This window comes from Vitis riparia, chromosome 14 (assembly GCF_004353265.1).
Source record: "Vitis riparia cultivar Riparia Gloire de Montpellier isolate 1030 chromosome 14, EGFV_Vit.rip_1.0, whole genome shotgun sequence".
Taxonomy (NCBI): domain Eukaryota; kingdom Viridiplantae; phylum Streptophyta; class Magnoliopsida; order Vitales; family Vitaceae; genus Vitis; species Vitis riparia.
The window spans coordinates 27,477,274-27,496,385 of NC_048444.1; the positions used below are offsets into that span (position 1 = coordinate 27,477,274).

General features: G+C 35.5%; 1 protein-coding gene across 2 annotated transcripts; it reads right to left on the bottom strand.

Annotated features, from left to right (window-relative positions):
* Positions 1-939: 939 nt before the first annotated feature.
* On the bottom strand, positions 940-17,542 carry LOC117931419 (UPF0481 protein At3g47200-like). 2 transcript variants are annotated; one of them, XM_034852413.1, is made up of 2 exons: positions 16,402-17,542; positions 940-1,426 (listed from the first exon to the last, which is right to left on the bottom strand). In XM_034852413.1, exons 1-2 carry the CDS (start codon positions 17,460-17,462, stop codon positions 1,066-1,068), a joined length of 1,422 nt encoding a protein of 473 aa, XP_034708304.1. In that variant the 5' UTR covers positions 17,463-17,542; the 3' UTR covers positions 940-1,065. The 2 variants fall into 2 exon arrangements, with proteins under 2 accessions (XP_034708304.1, XP_034708305.1); XM_034852414.1 differs by lacking the exon at positions 940-1,426 and adding an exon at positions 14,430-14,856 and having other exon boundaries at positions 16,136-17,542.
* Between the last annotated feature and the right edge of the window lie 1,570 nt (positions 17,543-19,112).

The following is a 19,112-nucleotide window of genomic DNA, read 5'->3' on the forward strand; positions in this document are numbered from 1 at the left end:
TGATTATTATTTTTTGGATTTAGATTTACTTATCATGGTGTTATTTTGCAAGTGATTCTACTTGTAAGGGATTCTACGTGTATAGTTGTCATTTTTATTTTTATTTTCAATAATTGATTTTTAGTGGAAATGGTGTTGGAGAAAAATTCAATTCATGGGAATGAAAGATAAATATTTGTGTGAAGTGTTATGATGATAAAATTGAAATTTATTAGTGTCATCAATATTGAAAATAATGAAAATTATTTGTCTAAAATTTTAAGTGTTGTTATATATTTAAAATAATTGTTTTATATTATTAGATATTATTATTGGACAATCATATTATATCACACTCATTTTATATGGAAAGAAAAGTAAAGAAAATGTTATATGAAACAGAAATGAGAATAAAAGGGCCAAAAAAAATGAAATGACCGAAGAAAATAAATTAAGAATGATAGTTCATTGCTTGATTATATGTAATTATTAGCATCATGTTTACTTTAAAAGAAAGATTTATATCAATTGATTGAATGACATGTTTTCTATCATTCTTTTCTCCACTTTCAGTTCTAACTCAATCTCTGTGTGGGGTTTTTTTTTTTTCAAACAAGTTCAACGATGAAATAAAAAATGCCTTTGCTCCCCTCTCTTCGATGATGTATTATGATTTTATCTTTTATAAAAAAATGAAAAATAAAAAAAAATAGAGAGCCCTTCCTCAATTTATAAATATATCAAAATTATGATTTTATCCACAATTTTCTCCTTAGATAAAAAAGTGTGTGAGCAAATTCAATCCCATCCCATCCACGGAATCACATACTGTTGACTGAAAATTTTCTATGTTGATGTTGTGTTATCTATGATCCTGCTCTATGAAAAAGACCAGAAAAAAGCAAGCTGGAGATTGTATAGCAAATTCATGTGGGGAGGAAAACTGGAAAAGACCCATAATATTGCATGCATGAAATCCAGTGATACAACTTAACAATCTACACATCTTTATTTCTCTAATCACACACACCAAACAGGATAAAAACACATCACAGTCATAATTAATCCAAGATATATATATATATATTAATTACCGGGAAGAGCGTAGTAGGTCTGAACCCCAGTAAGAAATAGTATCAAAAGAGCAGCAATGAAAGCCATGACAGTCCATGGAGACCTGAAATAGTTGTGAAGGGCTTGAGCTATCCAAGTATTCACTCTCTTCTTGTAGTGCTTCTGAATACAATCTTTCACATCTTCATAAGCATCGGGATCTACCAAGTCATTGCCGATCTCGTTGAAAATTTGGGCCACATCGTCATCGCTGCCAAGAAGGTTGTGGAGAATGTGCTTAGATCTCAGCTCCTTGACATCGTCTGCATGATCAATGAGGTCGTAAAGGAAGCATATATAAGAAGTGACCGCATAGTCATCTGGGGCATCTGGACACATGTCATAGGCTACCATGTTCAAGAACTTGGTCTTCGTGAAGTCATCAATGATTATTGGGGGAAGTTTCAGGTAGCCAAAGAAGTAGGATTTGAAAGAAATGTCTCTCAAGAAACACGTTCTACTCGGTTTGAGATAGATCCCGACAGCTTTAAGCTCCTTGATGTGTCGAAAAGACTGCCAAATGCCCCGTTGTTTGCCTTTTTTCCATCGGCAACAGAACCCCCACTTTCCTCCTTGAGACGACGACGACGACTTTCCTTTTTTCTCAGGTTGCTGCTCTTGTTCGGGCTGACTCTGGCCTAGGAGAGCACTTCGCAAAAGGTCGAGGAGATGAGAGGGCTCTTCGTTCACCTCTTCCAGCTGTATTTCTGATGACAACCCTTCTGGCATTCCGAAGTAAGTGATGAATATTTTTATTTTCTTTTCCATTGGTAGACCACCCTGGAAATTTGCTCCCTCAAAAATCAACTTGAGGACTCCAAAGGGAAGTTGGTTCTCCAGCAAGAACAAGTCCTGCACCACAAAATTTATTTGGTGATTTCTACGAAAGTTTCTCATACCTTTCCAGCGGATGAATTGTAGTAAAAAACACCCATCCAGCAGCATCATCCAGGCAAGTTCCTCATCATCATCCTTTTTTTTACTACTCCAATCATAGCACTTTTTCACTGCCTCGATATTTCTTCGAATTTTTGTGTAAAAAGCTTCGATGTCCTGGTTACTATCAGCCAGGAATTATTGGGCACATGGAGGCTTGATCATTTCCACTGGGCCAAGGTCGGGCTCGCCATGGTGGTAAGGACCGATTGAAATTACCCTCGGTTCGTAGAATTTCTTGATATCCTGGGTCCCCCTCAGCATCTGAGGAACCTTTGGTATCCTTGGCCATTGAGTTTGAGATTGAGTACTTCCTTCTGCTTTTTTGAAAGACCCAATCCAATTTTTCACCCTAGGACTGATTTCAACAATGTCAATCCTATGCTCCCTAGGCTCGGGGCCGGTTTGGCCACTGTTCCTGATTGGTTGTCCGCCTTCTAGTTCTATCTCTCCAACGTTCCTCCTTTCTTGCAGCTCTTCCATGGAATTGGGTCACCACTTTGGCCTAATCACTGTTAATATGTTGGTCCAGAAGAGGTAAGTCTACTGCCGATGGCTTGGTGTTAAAAGCGCTTCCTACCAAGAGGGATGACTTGGTCTACTGCCCATGACTTCGTCTAGTGATTATTACTAATACTAATAATCATTGCCAGCGCTTCCTACCAAACGGAAGGTTAGAAAGGTTACAAATACTTTGCTAAAAATTTTCAAATGTGGGAAAGGTTAAAAGGGTTTCCATAAAATCGAACATATTCTTTCAACTTGTTTGATAGTGATTTTTGAAAACGTGTTTAGTTTTTCTAGTACTTAAAACAATTCTTTTGGTAAAAAATTTTAAATGTTAAAAATATTAGAAACACATTTTATGATCACTATCAAACGAACTCTTATTATGATAATATTTTGCAAGTGATTCTAAGTATATAGTTGTTATTTTAATTTTTTTTACGATTATATGACATTTTAATTGATTTTTAGTGGAAATTATGTTGGAGAAAAATTCAATTCATGTTAATCAAAGATAAATATTTGTGTGAAGTGTTATAATTACTTGGACTGTGTTAGGAAGATAAAATTGAAATTTATTAATAATATAATAATGTTGAAAATAATGGAAATTATTCATCGAAAAATTTGAGTATTTTTATAGGTTTAAAATAATTATTTTATATTATTGAGTATTATATATCATTTGAGTTTTGTTTGCACAATAATATTATATCTCATTCATTTTGCATCCATGGTGGTATAGAAAGCAAAGTTAAGAACTTCTTATATGAAATGGAAATGAGAATGAGGGCAAAAAAAAAAGAAAAAAGAAAAGAAAATGAGAAATGAAAGGACCCAAAGAAACTGAATTAAGAAGGGAGTGAGATTTTTCATATAAGATACAAAAACTTACCTCAAGAACACTCCGAATGGGGAGTGTATTTAGATATACATGTGTATCCTTATATGAACACTCAGGAACAATATTGCATTGCTTGATTGTGTGTTTGCATTTTCATTATGTTAATATTTGGAAGAAGGATTTATGTATCAATTGATTGAATGACATCAATTGTATATTTGAATCTATAATTAGAGAACAAAATAATTTATTTATTTTGTACAAAAAAATTAGAAGTATTTGATATGGTATAAATAATTGAAATAAGAAAAGTGAAGTGACCATTTATATTAATTTAATTTTGTATGGTTGGGAATTCAATTCCCATCGATTGACAATAATTGAATTCGACATCAATTACAAGAGGGTTATCTTGATCATAGGACATTTTCCATAATGATATTTTCCAGCAACAGACAATATTTACATCTAATTATAAATATATCTTGAATCCATCTTGACATCCATCAAGGAAAAAGTGGTATGGTCTTTTTCTTTTATTAATTCCTTATTGTAAGGGTTTATATAAACCTAAGGAAATCTTTTAGATTATGAAATACAAATAAATAAGACTAAGGTAAGGTACCCTTTTTCACTTATAATGAGGATACATATTAATGATATCAAGGTATAAGAGTATAAATAAATGGAATTGGGGTCCAATAATGAGACTTAAAAATGTATACTTGACACCAATTAATTGATGATGTCTTTTCCATACGTATCAAAAAAGAGCTTATTTGAGTACTATAAATATAGCCCTTAGCAAAGGATTTATTCGATCTTACCTTGATCAAAGGATATGTTCCATCTTGACATTTTTCACCATTATTTATAAATGTATCTTGAATCCATCTTAACATCTATTAAGGAAATAGTGGTATGGTCCTTTTCTTTTATTAATTTCTTGTTGTAGGTCTTTTCCCATATTTACTTGGAACATGGAGGAAAAAGTGGCATGGTCCTTTTTTTTTTATTAATTCCTTATTGTATGGACTTAGATAAACCTTAGGAAACCTTTTAAAATTTCAAACTAAAACCAATGAGATCAAGGTCAAGTACCCTTGTTTCCACATAATGAGGGTACAAACTAAGAATATCAAGGTATAAGAGTATAAATAAATGGGATTTGAGCACAAATAATAATACTTAAAAATATAAATTTGACACCACCTGATCGATTGATGATATCTTTTCATCCATTCATACCTATAAAAAGAAGTATATTTGAGTACTAAAAATGTAGTCCTTATCAAATGATATTTTCCATCTTACCTTGACCAAAGGATATTTTCCATCTTGATATTTTCCACTACGGATTATAAATGTATCTTAAATCTTGAATACATCCTGATATCTATCAAGGAAATAGTGGTATTCCTTTTCTTTAATTAATTTTTTTTTTGCAACTCTTTTCCCATGAGTACCTAGAACATGGAGAAAAAAGTGGGAAAGGAAATGCTTTGGATTCCTAAAACACAAAAATTTGGGCAAAAATGCACTCCTCATACCACTCATTCTTCTCTTCTCATCTCTATCAAAATTACATATGCCTGTAAATACTAGCTATCTATCGCACCCCTGATAATTGCATTATTTTTTTCATCAAGTGTGCAGTACTAAGGACCTTTCCTTTGCCAACCTTTCTTCCCAACCCTTAGAAAAACAAAGTAACATGACACAACAATTACGGGAACCCTTCCCAACTTGTATTATTTCACTCACTACAAGATACAAAATCGTTTTCCAAAGTGTCTCAACACTGGTCTGAGTCAGAGTACAATGCTTAGAACCCTTAAGCATTCAAAGACATATCCCATGCTCTCATCCTCTATCTCAAAGATGCAAGAGGCCCCTTTTTAAATGACCAGCCTGCAAGTTACAATTTCAAAATTCAAAATTCAAAACCAAAGAGTCGGTTTGGTGGTTATGCAATTGCCACAACCGCTCATAAACTGCTTGCATAACCACCCAATTGGTGAACTGCTCATGTAACCACCTAGCTGGAGACACTCCCTTAGTCCAAGGTGTCTCTTCGCACCAACCATCAACCCACAACCATATGTCAGCCCCTTGAAACTGACTGTTGTCCGAATCACACACTTGCTACCACTAGCTAGTTGTCATTTGAACTAGCAACATGCACCAACCAACTGACCAGGTGCTTGGTGCATCAGTGTGTCTTCCCACATTGACGTGTCAGTCCATGCCATGTCAAGGTGCCCATGGTTTGGGCCTATGTCTAGCTTCCACTGTCAGGTCAAGCTCTATAGCAACAAACCATGGCATTACGCTCCTGTGTCGTGCGTAGGCATCATGGGTACAAGTCAACTGTCTGTCTAGTGCCTCATCAAACCATGGCTTCCTCAGTTAGCTCGCTGCACAAGGCTTAGGGCCCCTCATGCCTATGCAGGGAGGAGGTAGGTTGTACCAAACCCCATGCTGTTGCGGCCACGGGGTGCATGCCACACATATTGTGGAACCCATGTATGCGTGCTTGAGTGTCTATCTGTGTGTCTTAGGCACGCCCAAGGTCGTGCCATGGTGCCCCCTTGGTGCGATCAAGGCCTTCCCTTGGTGCCCCCTCGAGTTACCTACCCCCCTCCCCCCTTAAAGAGAAATACAGATCATTCTCAAGATGTACAGAGGAGACATAATGAAATATTTAAATAATTATAAATTATATTCCAAAATGAACCTCACCTTCCAACTGCACCAACTCCATAGCCAACATATGTCTGGTGCATGCGGGGTACTTGTTTGGCTCACCCGCGGTGCACATGCGGTGCCTGTTTGGCCTGCCTGTAGTGTGCATGCGGTATGCATTTAGCTCGCCTGTGGTGCACGTTTGGCTCAAACATGGCCTTCTCATTATAACTCTTGGGGTTTGAACCACCAAACCTCCAGGCCATTCTTGCTCTCCGTCTAGGCTCCCATGGGTGCAAGGCCTACCCATGAGGCCCTTTTCTCCAAAATTGGGTCAAGAGGCTAAAGGGCTGACACTATCCAATTTTAATTTTTCAATTCTTGTTTTTATAATTAAAAAATTAAAATAATCTTAATGTTTAGTCTCAATATATAAATAATAATTACATCTTATTATAAATGTATCTTGAATCCATCCTGACATCCATCAAGAAAAAAATGGTACAATCATTTTCATTTATTAATTCCTTATTGTAAGGACTTGGATAAACATAAGGAAGCCTTTCATATTTTGAAAAACAAACTAATGAGATCAAGGTAAGATAGAATGAAGATACAAACTAATAATATCAAGTTATAAGAGTATAAATAAATAGGATTGTGGTAAAAATAATGAGATTAAAAAATATATAATTAACACCATTTGATTGATGATGTTTTTTTCATACCTATTGAAAAAAATATATTTGAGCACGGTAAATGTAGCCCTTGTCAAAGGATCTTTTCCATCTTACATTGATCAAAGGATATTTTCCATGTTGACATTTCCCAACATTGATTACAAATGTATCCTCGTGACTTTTATTGAGGAAATAGTGGTGTGGTTCTTTTCCTTTCTTTAATTTATTGTGGTAAGTCTTTTCCCATATTTACTTGGAATATGGAGGAAAAAGTGGTATGGTCCTTTTCTTTTACTAATTTTTCATTGTCAGAACTTAAATAAACTTAAGGAAACCTTTCAAATTCCAAAACACAAACCAATGCATGAGATCAAGATAAGGTACCCTTGTTTCCTTAGAATGAGGGTAAAAACTAATGATATCAACATATAAGAGTATAAATAAATGGATGATATTTTTTCCATTCAGACTTATATATATAATAATTTTAAAATTTTTAGTCCTTTTTAATCCTATTAAATTAATTAATATTATAAATTTTTATTATTTTATTATAAATAATTAATAAATAATTATATATAATATATATTATTATAAATATATACAATATAAGTATAAAATTGAATTCAAATTTCAAATTGAATTAAAAGAAATATATAAATGATATGGGAATCACCTAAAGGGAGTATATATAATATACTCGAGTACTTTAAATGTAGCCCTTATTTTTCCATCTTACCTTGATAAAATGATATTTTTCATCTTGCCATTTTTCGTCTAATTATAAATGTATCTTAAATCTCGAATCCATGTTGATATCTATGGAGGAAATAGTTGTATGGTTTTTGTCTTTCATTAATTTTTTATTGTAAGTATTTTCCCATGTTTACTTGGAACATGGAGAAAAAAAGTAGGCAAGGAAATGGTTTAGATTTTGAAAACACAAAAATTTGGGCAAAAAAGCCCTCCTCACACCACTCACTCTACTCTTCTCCTCACTATCAAAATTACATGTCTGTCAAAATTAGCTATCCAATATTTCTTTTTCCATTCTTATTTTTATAATTAAAAAATTAAAATAATTTTAAAAATCAGGTTTAGTCTCTATTAAAATAAAGTAAAAATTAGAAAATGAAAATATAAAATATTAGTACAATTATTTAGATTTTATTTATTTTTAATATTTACATAATTAAATATTTAATATCAAATATAATTTAAACTAATTAAGAATTAGGTTATATTTGGTTTTCAAAAAGTACTAAGAAAATGAAAAAAATATTAATGAAAATGATTTTCTTATATTTGGTTTCACTATAAAAAAAATACAAAAGAAAATCAAATATAATTCAAATTAGTTAAAAAATATATGCATTTTAAAATTATTTAATCTTTATATAATGAAGAAGAGCAAGTGAAATAAATTTGAAGAATAATATAAAAATAATTTATTGACTTTTAATTTATTTTTTATTTTCCTTCGTTTTTTTTTTCCTTCCATTTTTTTAATCTATTTTCTTTCCCTCAAAATTTTTAAATCAGACATAGCCTTAATGAATTTTTTTAGACAATTTTCTTTTTATTTTACATAAATACCTCATTTTATTTTTGATGTTATATTTTATTATTACAAACCTTTCAAAAAGCTCCATTCTCATTCAAAAACCCAAGCCCCTCCCACGTCCAAGAAAGATTGTGAAACATACCATTTGCCATGGGAAAACTATGAATAACATTAGTGACCTTTAGCACCCGTGCATTAAGCTTAGTGTCACATTTATAATCATTTTGAATTTTAAATCTTATGTTGTGTTTGATTTTTTTTTTTTCATTTAATATTGAATATAATTTGCTTTCAGACTTTAGATGATTTATTTATTTTTTTACTTATTACTTATTTTTTTTTAAAAAAAATTGATTGAATGAAAAAAGTCAAAATATTTGGTTTTTTTTACTTAATGCTAGAAGTAACCGTTTAAAATAACCAAAACACAACCTGTGGACCCCGCATTTCGGCTCAATGCGTTTCCCACTCGATGGTGAGCTCGATTTTTATTTGAAAAATTGATTTTTATTTATTGTTTGAAAAATGACTTGGAGTCGCCACTTATTTTTGTTTTATTTTTAAAAGGGTAAACAAAATAAGAAAGAAAAACTCTAAGCGTGACTCCTTATTTTGGAAAAGACGATTTACGAAAAACCGGATCGGGTTCGAGGGTCAGGTTACTTATCAGAAAGGTACAGTGAAGACTGTAGCACCCCTCTAAGTCCCTAAAGTCGGGTCTCTACTAATAAAATGAAGCTGACATGGCAATCGATGCGTAAATCAACGGATACCCTAAATAAATCATGCACATGTGAGAATCAGAAAATGCACATAGACTAACCAGAATAGGAATGAGTGTGTACCTGAGCAGTGAGCCACTATGCGCCATCAAGAGAGAGGGTTAGTGAGCAATGAATAAGATGTAATTAAGCGCATATCAAGGAACAGAATAGATCAAACACGCAAGATAAGTAAATCAATCAAACAATCAATCAATCATGAATTTTCATATGTAGGACCCCCACCAAAGCCCGTTTATTTTGCACAAACCAAATCTGTAAATTCCATCACTAAGAATTACAGAATTTGGTTCCTGCTTATTTAAAAACAATTTTAAAAACGAGGAAAATATGAAAAAGACTTGCCGAAGAGAAAATGGCAATCTATTTTATTGAAAAGCGGATTTTTAGAACCTAAGAAAAATGCTAAGGATGGGAAAATTTGATGATTTGAAACTAATTAAAAAAAAAACAGAATTAAAGAAACCATTTTAGAAAATGAGGTTTAGGAAATTTATTTTTAAAGTCAAAAGGAAGGAATTCAGGAAAGTGACACGCGGCCTCAAGTTGGCCATGCAAAAGGTGGCCATGCACGCGGGCCTGGAACAAGTAACAAATCGACCCCTGAGTCATTTTATCGGACATGCTGCTGGCTGTAGTGGTCTGTATCCATAATGACTGTACCCAAATTTAGAACGCTGACCTGGTTCTTCGTTGGAGATATCAAATGACGTGATTCATGGTGATGGGACACATACACTACAGGTGATGAACATACCAAAACTGGAGATGTGCGAGAACTGATCCAAAAATACCTCAAGGTGACCATGTGGAATGAGGAGCCTTGTGAATCAGGTATTCAATTCTTCAATTCTTCTTTGGGGCAAGCAATGTCATTCCATAAAGAAATGCTTCGGTCTTGCTCATTCAGGTCCTCTCGACCTTTGAAAAGACATCTATTTCAGGAAAGTGGGTACTTTGGGTGCCACTTCCAAGCTGATTTACATGCTTGGGAACTTAACAACTCAATGCCTCTGATCCTCTGATACACGCAAATCCCCATCCTCAACCGGACTGAGCATTCCATATCCTTTTCCTAATTCATCCCTTAGAGAACTCTCTTCTGGAACACCGAATTGCATCCAAGATACATGCTCAGAAAGTACAGGCTTATAACACACTTCTCTGATGTTGGAGTTTCTTGTCAACAGAGCAAACAGCAACGTCAGACGCATCATGCATGCACAGCCGGCTGGCATATCAAATGCATCAAACCACGACAGTCAATAACATAGCCAGTATGAATTTCAGCTGACATCAAACATTTCTGAAAACTCATCCAGCGCTTCGGTGATTGTCCCATCTTTTCCTAATTAGTATAGATTCCTTTTTGTAAAGAATATTATATAGAATATTTCTAGGTTGATATATTATTGTAATATTAGACTTCCTTATAGAATAAGGAAGGTTGTTGGAAATATCTCTATAAATATTCTAGGTCATGAGGGGAAAAAGTCATGAGATGGAGATGGGCCTGTAGAGACTATACAAGGTGGATAGAGATGTGAGGAAGAATGGGAGGTACCCGGTGGAGCGAGATGGCTCGTAGTAAGGTATGGATACAAGGAGTGGGGAAACATGGGATGTTTCGGGAACCCAATAATTGTATCTGGTTTTGTCCTCTGTAATATTCTCTATTGTATAGTGGAATCATTATCTCTCATCCGTGGACGTAGGCATGGTTGGCCGAACCACGTTAAAACCTCGTGTACCGTATGTGTGATTGTTTTATCTTTGTGTTCTTGAACTAACATTGTTGGCATCAAAGTTTTCGCTGGCACTACAACTGGTATCAGAGCTTGGGTTGAAAATTTCTGGAAGAGCAAAAGATCACAAAGCACACAAGATGAAAACAAAAGGAATTTTCACTGAAGGTGGAGTCGATTGCTCTCTCGTGGTGATATGATACAAAAAGGTTTGTGTCATGGAGAGATTGAAGATTAACTTCATGAAATTTGGTCCAAGGTGGAGATTGTTAGGAAGTGTCCCAAATTCCTAATTAGTATAGATTCCTTTTTGTAAAGAATATTATATAGAATATTTCTAGGTTGATATATTATTGTAATATTAGACTTCCTTATAGAATAAGGAAGGTTGTTGGAAATATCTCTATAAATATTCTAGGTCATGAGGGGAAAAAGTCATGAGATGGAGATGGGCCTGTAGAGACTATACAAGGTGGATAGAGATGTGAGGAAGAATGGGAGGTACCCGGTGGAGCGAGATGGCTCGTAGTAAGGTATGGATACAAGGAGTGGGGAAACATGGGATGTTTCGGGAACCCAATAATTGTATCTGGTTTTGTCCTCTGTAATATTCTCTATTGTATAGTGGAATCATTATCTCTCATCCGTGGACGTAGGCATGGTTGGCCGAACCACGTTAAAACCTCGTGTACCGTATGTGTGATTGTTTTATCTTTGTGTTCTTGAACTAACATTGTTGGCATCAAAGTTTTCGCTGGCACTACAACACAGCCGGCTGGCATATCAAATGCATCAAACCACGACAGTCAATAACATAGCCAGTATGAATTTCAGCTGACATCAAACATTTCTGAAAACTCATCCAGCGCTTCGGTGATTGTCCCATCTTTTCCCAGAGAATCGATGATCTTGCCACATGTGAAGACGTCACCCTTGCAATTCCCCTTTCATCTGTGAATTCTACAATGTAGTCATCACCAATAGATGCCACAACATCTTCACTTGTTCTGGTCAAAATTGTAAACGGATGAACTTTAAAACATATTCGCCCATTTAGAAGCTGCTCCAATTCTTCGTCTTCATTGGACCGTCTTTCACATTCCTCATACACTTCAGAATCAGTCAATTCCGAAACGAAATGTTGCTGGGAGTCAACTTAATTGAAAGCATCACCTCCATCTTGACATGCTGAAACCCTCTCGAGCAAGTCTGCTAACTGTCCAGGGGTCGCCACCAGAATATCAACATCTCTTTCTGGATCCCGCAGCTGCTGACCAATCGGTGCTCCTCCATAGGCGACAACCATCTTGGTTATCGCTACCATTCCTTGGCAGCAATTAGGCGCACTTAGCGCGTAGCATGCAGTTCCTATTGTGAACATTTGTCAAACGGCAAGACAACATCTATTTCTTCTACTAGTGATGGAGTTCCACGCTGAGTCTCTCATCATGCATGCTCCATCTCTTTCTGTCATTGTGGGGTCTTTTCCAAAGCAGGTACCACTATCATGGGCTCCTCATCCTCTCTAGGTGTCAATATTGGTTTACGGTCAGTGGAACCAATGTCACCATGGGGTCAGGAGTAAGGATGACATAGGTGGGGATGTGCAGGGCCAGCAAGCATGTCATCAAAATATTCCGAGGAAACTGAATGTTGAGTGCCAGGGTCCAATGCAAATGGCCTAGGAAGTGTAGTTTATGAAGCAATGTGAATGATAGGCAAAGCTTGAGAAGGTAGCCCAGACATAGAAACGATGCTTTGTCTAGCATCCTCGGGCATGAAATCAAATGGTCTACTGCTATGTGATCCCCCACTTTGAAAGGTGCCAATGAAGATTAGAGAATACTCGTCAAGCGGGCGGCACAGCTTCTGGTCATACTGAAAGAGAGTGATTGGTCTCAGCATCTGGATCATGAACATAAGAACCAGTGCCTAAGTCCACAAGTTGAGGTGCATGCATAAGGATTCTTTGGAGTGCGTCAAGGGGCACCTCACGGTCTAACCTCAAACTCTTGAGAAGAGGACATCTCGCCACCAGTCTTTCAAGGGCAGTCAAATTAACTTCTCCCTTGAGGCACGCAAAATTCAAGGAGATTAGTGATGTGCCGCTGTCAGGGAAGCAGCTAAGGCATTGGCCTTTGCCATCCTCAACTTCATTTTCTCGCAAGTCAAGCTCTCTAAGAAACCTGCAATTTGCAGTAACGGCTGCAAATCCATCGGTGATAGTCCCTGACATAGAAACGATTCACCTGCAGTTGAGTTGACAGGGTAGATTGAGAACGTGAATGGTGGGTGTAATGGGTATTAGAAAGGGTGAAGGATGGCCATGCAATACGTCTGGGAAGGAAGTAAGAAAGAGAATATGCAAAGGAAAGTATGAGAAGATGAGCAAGAAGGATATTGAGGGAAATGGGTTTAATGGGTATGGGTAAATTAGTACGTGCATGTAGGGCATGAGGTATAGGTAGGGTCACGGGCATGGTGGAAAGGTGATGAAAATGAAGTGGTAATGGGAATGTAGGTATGATAAGTGAGAGCAGTGATGATACAGTAGGCATGAAGTGTGAGAAAGTGGACATATTGATGGGTATAAGAAGGAACTATTTCATCAAGCCAACAACGGCTTCAGCATAGCAAATCCTTATGAAGTGAGTGCAAAGACACAACGTTCATGGCGGGGCACACTCTTTCCATCAGTTCTCTAACACGTTCAATCTTGGAAATGGTAGTACGGAGACTGTCGTCTGTACAGCTGATATTGATGCCATGGAAAATGCCACTGCTAATAAGACTAGGCGCGGAATGGTGGTGGTGACATGAAGATACCAGGGATGAGCTCAGACATATCGTTGCATATCCACCTGGAATACATCTGTTACCCTTTTAACCCGGTATTTAATGGGCCATCCAAACTTCACGACTCTGTTTTGCATCTGGGTTGCTGATGGCCCAGACTTATCACTTGCTTCTGTCTATGGTCCCGGGCCCAAATCCACGAGAACAACCTGAATATTCCTTTGGCTTGCTGCCCAGTGCGTCTGGTTTTATAGAAAATGAGGAACGACCCGCTAAACCATTTCGACACCTTAGCGACCCTTGCATGATGGCCTACACTTTCCCCAGCAGAGATGCTGAGAACGAAATCTGAACCTTGACACCTCTCTTGAACCTCACACAACCCCAAGTAAGGACTTCTTGAATCCCCAAAAGTTGTTGGTACCTCACGTGGACATTTTCTGGTTCAAATTCTGTGGCTGCCAATATTCTCTGAAGATCCCTTTCCTAGTCTTAAAACCTAACGGTCTCTTTCAGGGGAAAAAACAGAGGAGCAAGAAAATAGGAAGAGGAAACAGAGTATGGAAGAAAAACAAATAAAAAAAGGTCCTCAAAGAAGGCTTCATATCATGAGTTATCCATGAGCCTTCTCTGATTCAGGTGAGAAAAATAACATCAAATGCAACTATGACCATTTTCACAATAGGAGCAAAACATACTAAGATTAACAGTGATAAACATGTAGGCAAGATTATATTTCAACAAGCAATCCGGTGGCCTCCAATATCCACCCCAAACAAACCAACAAATATCCAGATATCAACAAGAAATGCAGAGGAATAATAAGAATCCAAACCAAACAAGAAATCAGCTGCATTCATACCTGAGAGAAACCTTTTCCGGTAAAGCTCTGTTCAGCTACAAACACCTCAAGTTCCCCTTTAAAATCAACAAAACTAATGAGACGGCAGCACCTCTTCTACTCTCCAAACACACAGCTCTGCCCCTTTGCTCGCTCGCCTCAAACTTGCCTCCCAAATCTCTCTCAAAAACTCACTCTAGCTCCCCTGAATCCCCTTCTCCTCTCCTTTTCTCCCAGCCTTTTTTTCTCTTTCTTTTTTCAAAAATCCCTCCTGAAAAAAACCTCTCCACCTGCAGGAGACGCTCCCCCTCTAACAGACTCTGAACACCCCCTGCATATCGTCCTCCCGGTGTCGCCTCTTGATAGCTCCTCCAAAAGCAATATCTGATTCCATAGCAGCCAATTAAAAGATGCCATGTGGTCTCCTAAGGTTGCGACACTTGGCAAAACAAGCTGCATGAAAGTGCATGAAACCGAGCCCCAAAATGGGGGTCTACACAACCTCAATGCAACTCCCACCTATTAATGTTTAATACTTACAAGAAATAAAATAATAAAAATAAACAACTTAATACTTAATATTATTAAGTTGTATTTAGAATTAAGTAAAATTAAGTTCTATTTAGATTTAAGTAAAAAAAAAACACTAAATCAGTAGGTTATTTAGGTTATGTTTGGTTCCTAAAAAGTTTGAAAGAAAATATGAGGAAAAGAAAATAGAGAAAAAAATAAAATAAAAAAAATAAATTTAAAATTAATGAATTATTTTTATATGCGACCTCAAACTTTTTTTATGACTTGACTACTCAAAACTTGATTTGTATATCTTGAATAACATCCTTTAATTTTTAAAATCTTTAAACTTGATAGGTTTGATACAAATATTTGTAATTTGATCTAGAGATTTTACAAATTTTAATTGTTTTTCCTTCTACATAATACTCTCTAATAAAATGATATCTTGTATTGATATATTTACTTCAATCATGGAAAGTTGGATCTTTTTTTTTTAATGTAATCACTCATTTGTTGTCCATATAATTCTCTTTTTATGGCAAATTAAGCCCCTTCAACAATTTTTTTGAACTAAATTGTATGACATACACATGTTACCGAAACAAATTGTGCTTCACAAGTTGGAAGTATCACAATAGTTTGTTTTTTAAAAGTCCAAGAGCTCTTAAAGAGATTTCAAGAAGATTAAATTTTTTTTGAAGAGTTAAAGAATATTCAAAGGTTACTTAAAAGACTTTATTAAAAAATGTAGTATTTATTTATGAAATCTTTTTTGATCCAAAATTAAGTATTAAATTGCCTAAAATGATATTTCTGTCTTTGAACGAAAAAATCGGAGGGCATGTTTGAGATTCTTCCCTTAATTTATAAATATATCAAAATTACGATTTTATCCACAATTTTCTCATTCGGGAAAAATTTGTGTGCGTAATATTCAATCCCATCCCATCCACGGAATTACATACTGTTGATTGAAAATTTTCTACGTGGATATTGTGTTACGATCTTGGTCTATGAAAAACAATATAAAGAAGGTAGTTGGAAATTGCGAGTTCAATCATACAATCTTTCATTTCTCAAACATAAACACACCAAACAAGAAAAAAAAAGCACATCACAATGATAATTAATCACATACATTAATTACCTAAAAGCTGTGCCAATCCGTTAATGGCTGCTATCCAAGTATTCACCCTCTTGTCGTAGTCTTTCTGAAGACTAGTTTCCACATCTCCATAAACTCCGGTATCTACCACGTCGTTGGCGATCTCGTTGAAAATTCGGGCCACATCTTCATCCCTGCCAAGACGGTTGACGAGAATGTGCTTAGATCTCAGCTCCTTGACATCGTCCGCATGATCAATGAGCCCATAAAGGAAGCGTAAATAAGAAGTGACCCGATAGTCATCAGGGGCATCTGGACACATTTCATAGGCTACAATGTTCAAGAACCTGGACTTCGTGGAGTCATCAACGATTATTGGGGGAAGATTCAGGTAGCCACGGAAGTAGTAGGAATTGAAAGAAATGTCTCTCAAGAAACTCGTTCTACTCTTTCGGAGATGGATCCCGGCAGCTTTAAGCTCCTTGATGTTTCGAAAAGACTGCCGAATGCCTCGTTGTTTGCCTTTTTTCCTTGGGCAACAGAACCGCCCATCTCCTCCTGAAGACGACGACGACTTTCCTTTTTTATCAGGTTGCCGCTCTTGTTTGGGCTCACTCTTGCCTACGAGAGCACTTCGCAAAAGGGCGAGGAGATGAGAGGGCTCTTCGTCCTCTTCGTCCTCTTCCAGCTCCATGGTTCTAATGACGAATTTTTTCATCTCCTTTTTCACTGGTCCCTCCAAATTTGCTCCTTCAAAAATCAACTTGAGGACTCCAAAGGGAAGTTGGTTCTCCAGCAGGAACAAGTCCGGCTCCGCAAAATTTATTTGGTGACTTCTAAGAACTTTTTTCCTATCTTTCCCGCAGACGAATTCTAGTAAAAAACACCCATCCAGAAGCATCATTCGGGCGAGTGCCTCATCATCATACTCGTTCGGTTGTATATTATCATAGCACGTCCTCACAGCCTCAATATTACTTTCAATTTTTGTGTACAAGGCTTCGATGTCCTGGTTACTATCAGCAAGGAATTTTTTGGCACATAGACGCTTGATCATTTCCCCTTCGTGAAGATCGGGCTTGCCATGGTGGTAAGGACCGATTGAAATTAACCTCGGTTCGTAGAATTTCTTGAAATCCTGGGTCCCCCTCAGCATCTGAGGAACCTTTGGTATCCTTGGCCATTGACTTTGAGATTGAGTGCTTTCTTCTGCCGTTCTGAGAGACTCAATCCAATCCCTATGACTGATTTCAACAATGTTAATCCTATGCTCCTCAGGCTCGAGGCCAGTTTGGCCATTGTTCCTGCTTGGTTGGCCGCCTTCTAGTTCTCTCTCTCCAACGTTCCTCCTTTCTTGCTGCTCTTCCATGGAATTGGATCACCACCTTGGCCTAATCACTGTTGGTATGCTAATTGGTCCAGAAGATGTAGGTCTACTGCCGATGCCTATCCTCAACATCAACCAAAATGAATGGTCTAAATAAATGGACGATGTTACTTAACATTCACGAGAGCGAAACTTTTGAAAAGTTAGTGGAAGGACAATAATTTAAATTCTTGCTAAGTCACATTTCGAAATTAGGAATTTCAAAAATTAAATATAAATTTAGCAATTAAATTATTTGATATTAGATTTTTTAAATTTGAATATTACATGTATTACAAAAATTAATTTTGAATATGTAATAATCACTGCCAGCGCTTCCTACCAAAAGGAAGGTTAGAAAGGTTACAACTATTTTGTTAAAAAGTTTCAAATGTCGGGATGGCTAAAAGGGCTTCCTAAAATCTCTACAAAACATATTCTTTCAGTTTGTTTAATAGTGATTTGTGAAAACGTTTTTAACCTTTTTAATATTAACATAATTCTTTTTTAAAAAAATTTCTACCATCACTATCAAACTTGACTTTTAATATAATAATTATTTGCAAGTGATTCTGTAGTTATTTTTATATTTTTAATGATTGTATGAATTTTTAATTGATTTTTGGAGGAAATTATATTGGAGAAAAATTCAATTCATGTGAATCAAAGATAAATATTTGTGTGAAGTGTTATAATTATTTGGACTATATTAGGAAGATAAAATTAAAATTTATTAGTAATATATCAATGTTGAAAATTTTGAGTATTATTATAGGTTTAAAATAATTATTTTATATTAGTTGGTATTATCATTTGAGTTAGGATTGCACAACAATATTATACCGCACTCATTTTACATCCATGGTTGTAGAGAAAGAAAAGTGAAGAACTTGTTATATGAAATGGAAATGAGAATGAGGGTAAAAAGATTAAAAGAAAAGAAAATAAGATCGAAATGAAAAGATTCAAAGAGGGCGAATTGAGAAATAAGTGAGATCTCTTATATAAATTACAAAAACTTATCCCGAGAATACTCCAAATGAGAAGTGTATTTAGGTATAAACGTGTATTCTTCAATAAAAACTTAGGAACGATATCGCACCACTTGATTGTGTGTATATATTTGCATTATGTTTATATTTGAAAAAAAAGATTTATGTATCTATTGATTGGATGACATCAATTGTATGTTTGAATCTATAATTAGAGAATAAAATAATTTATTTATACAAAAAAATTAGAAATATTTGATATAATATAAATAATTGAAACAAGAAAAGTCATGGTTTATATGAATTTAATTTTGTGTGGTTGGAAATTCAGTTTCCATCGACAGACAATAATTGAATTTGTTATCAATTATGAGAGGGTCACATTGATCAAATGACATTTTTTATCATGATATTTTCCATCAACAGACTATAATTTCATCTTATTATAAATGTATCTTAAATCCATCTTGACATCCATAAAAAAAAAGTGGTATGATCCTTTTCTTTTATTATAATTAAGTTAAATTAAATTTTATTTAAATTTAAGTTTAAAAAAAAAAGTACAACAACAATCACTAGATTAGTAGGTTATTGAGGGAATATTTTGAAGGAAATTGTGAGGGAAAGAAAATAGAGAGAAAAGGTAAAAGGAAAAAAAAAT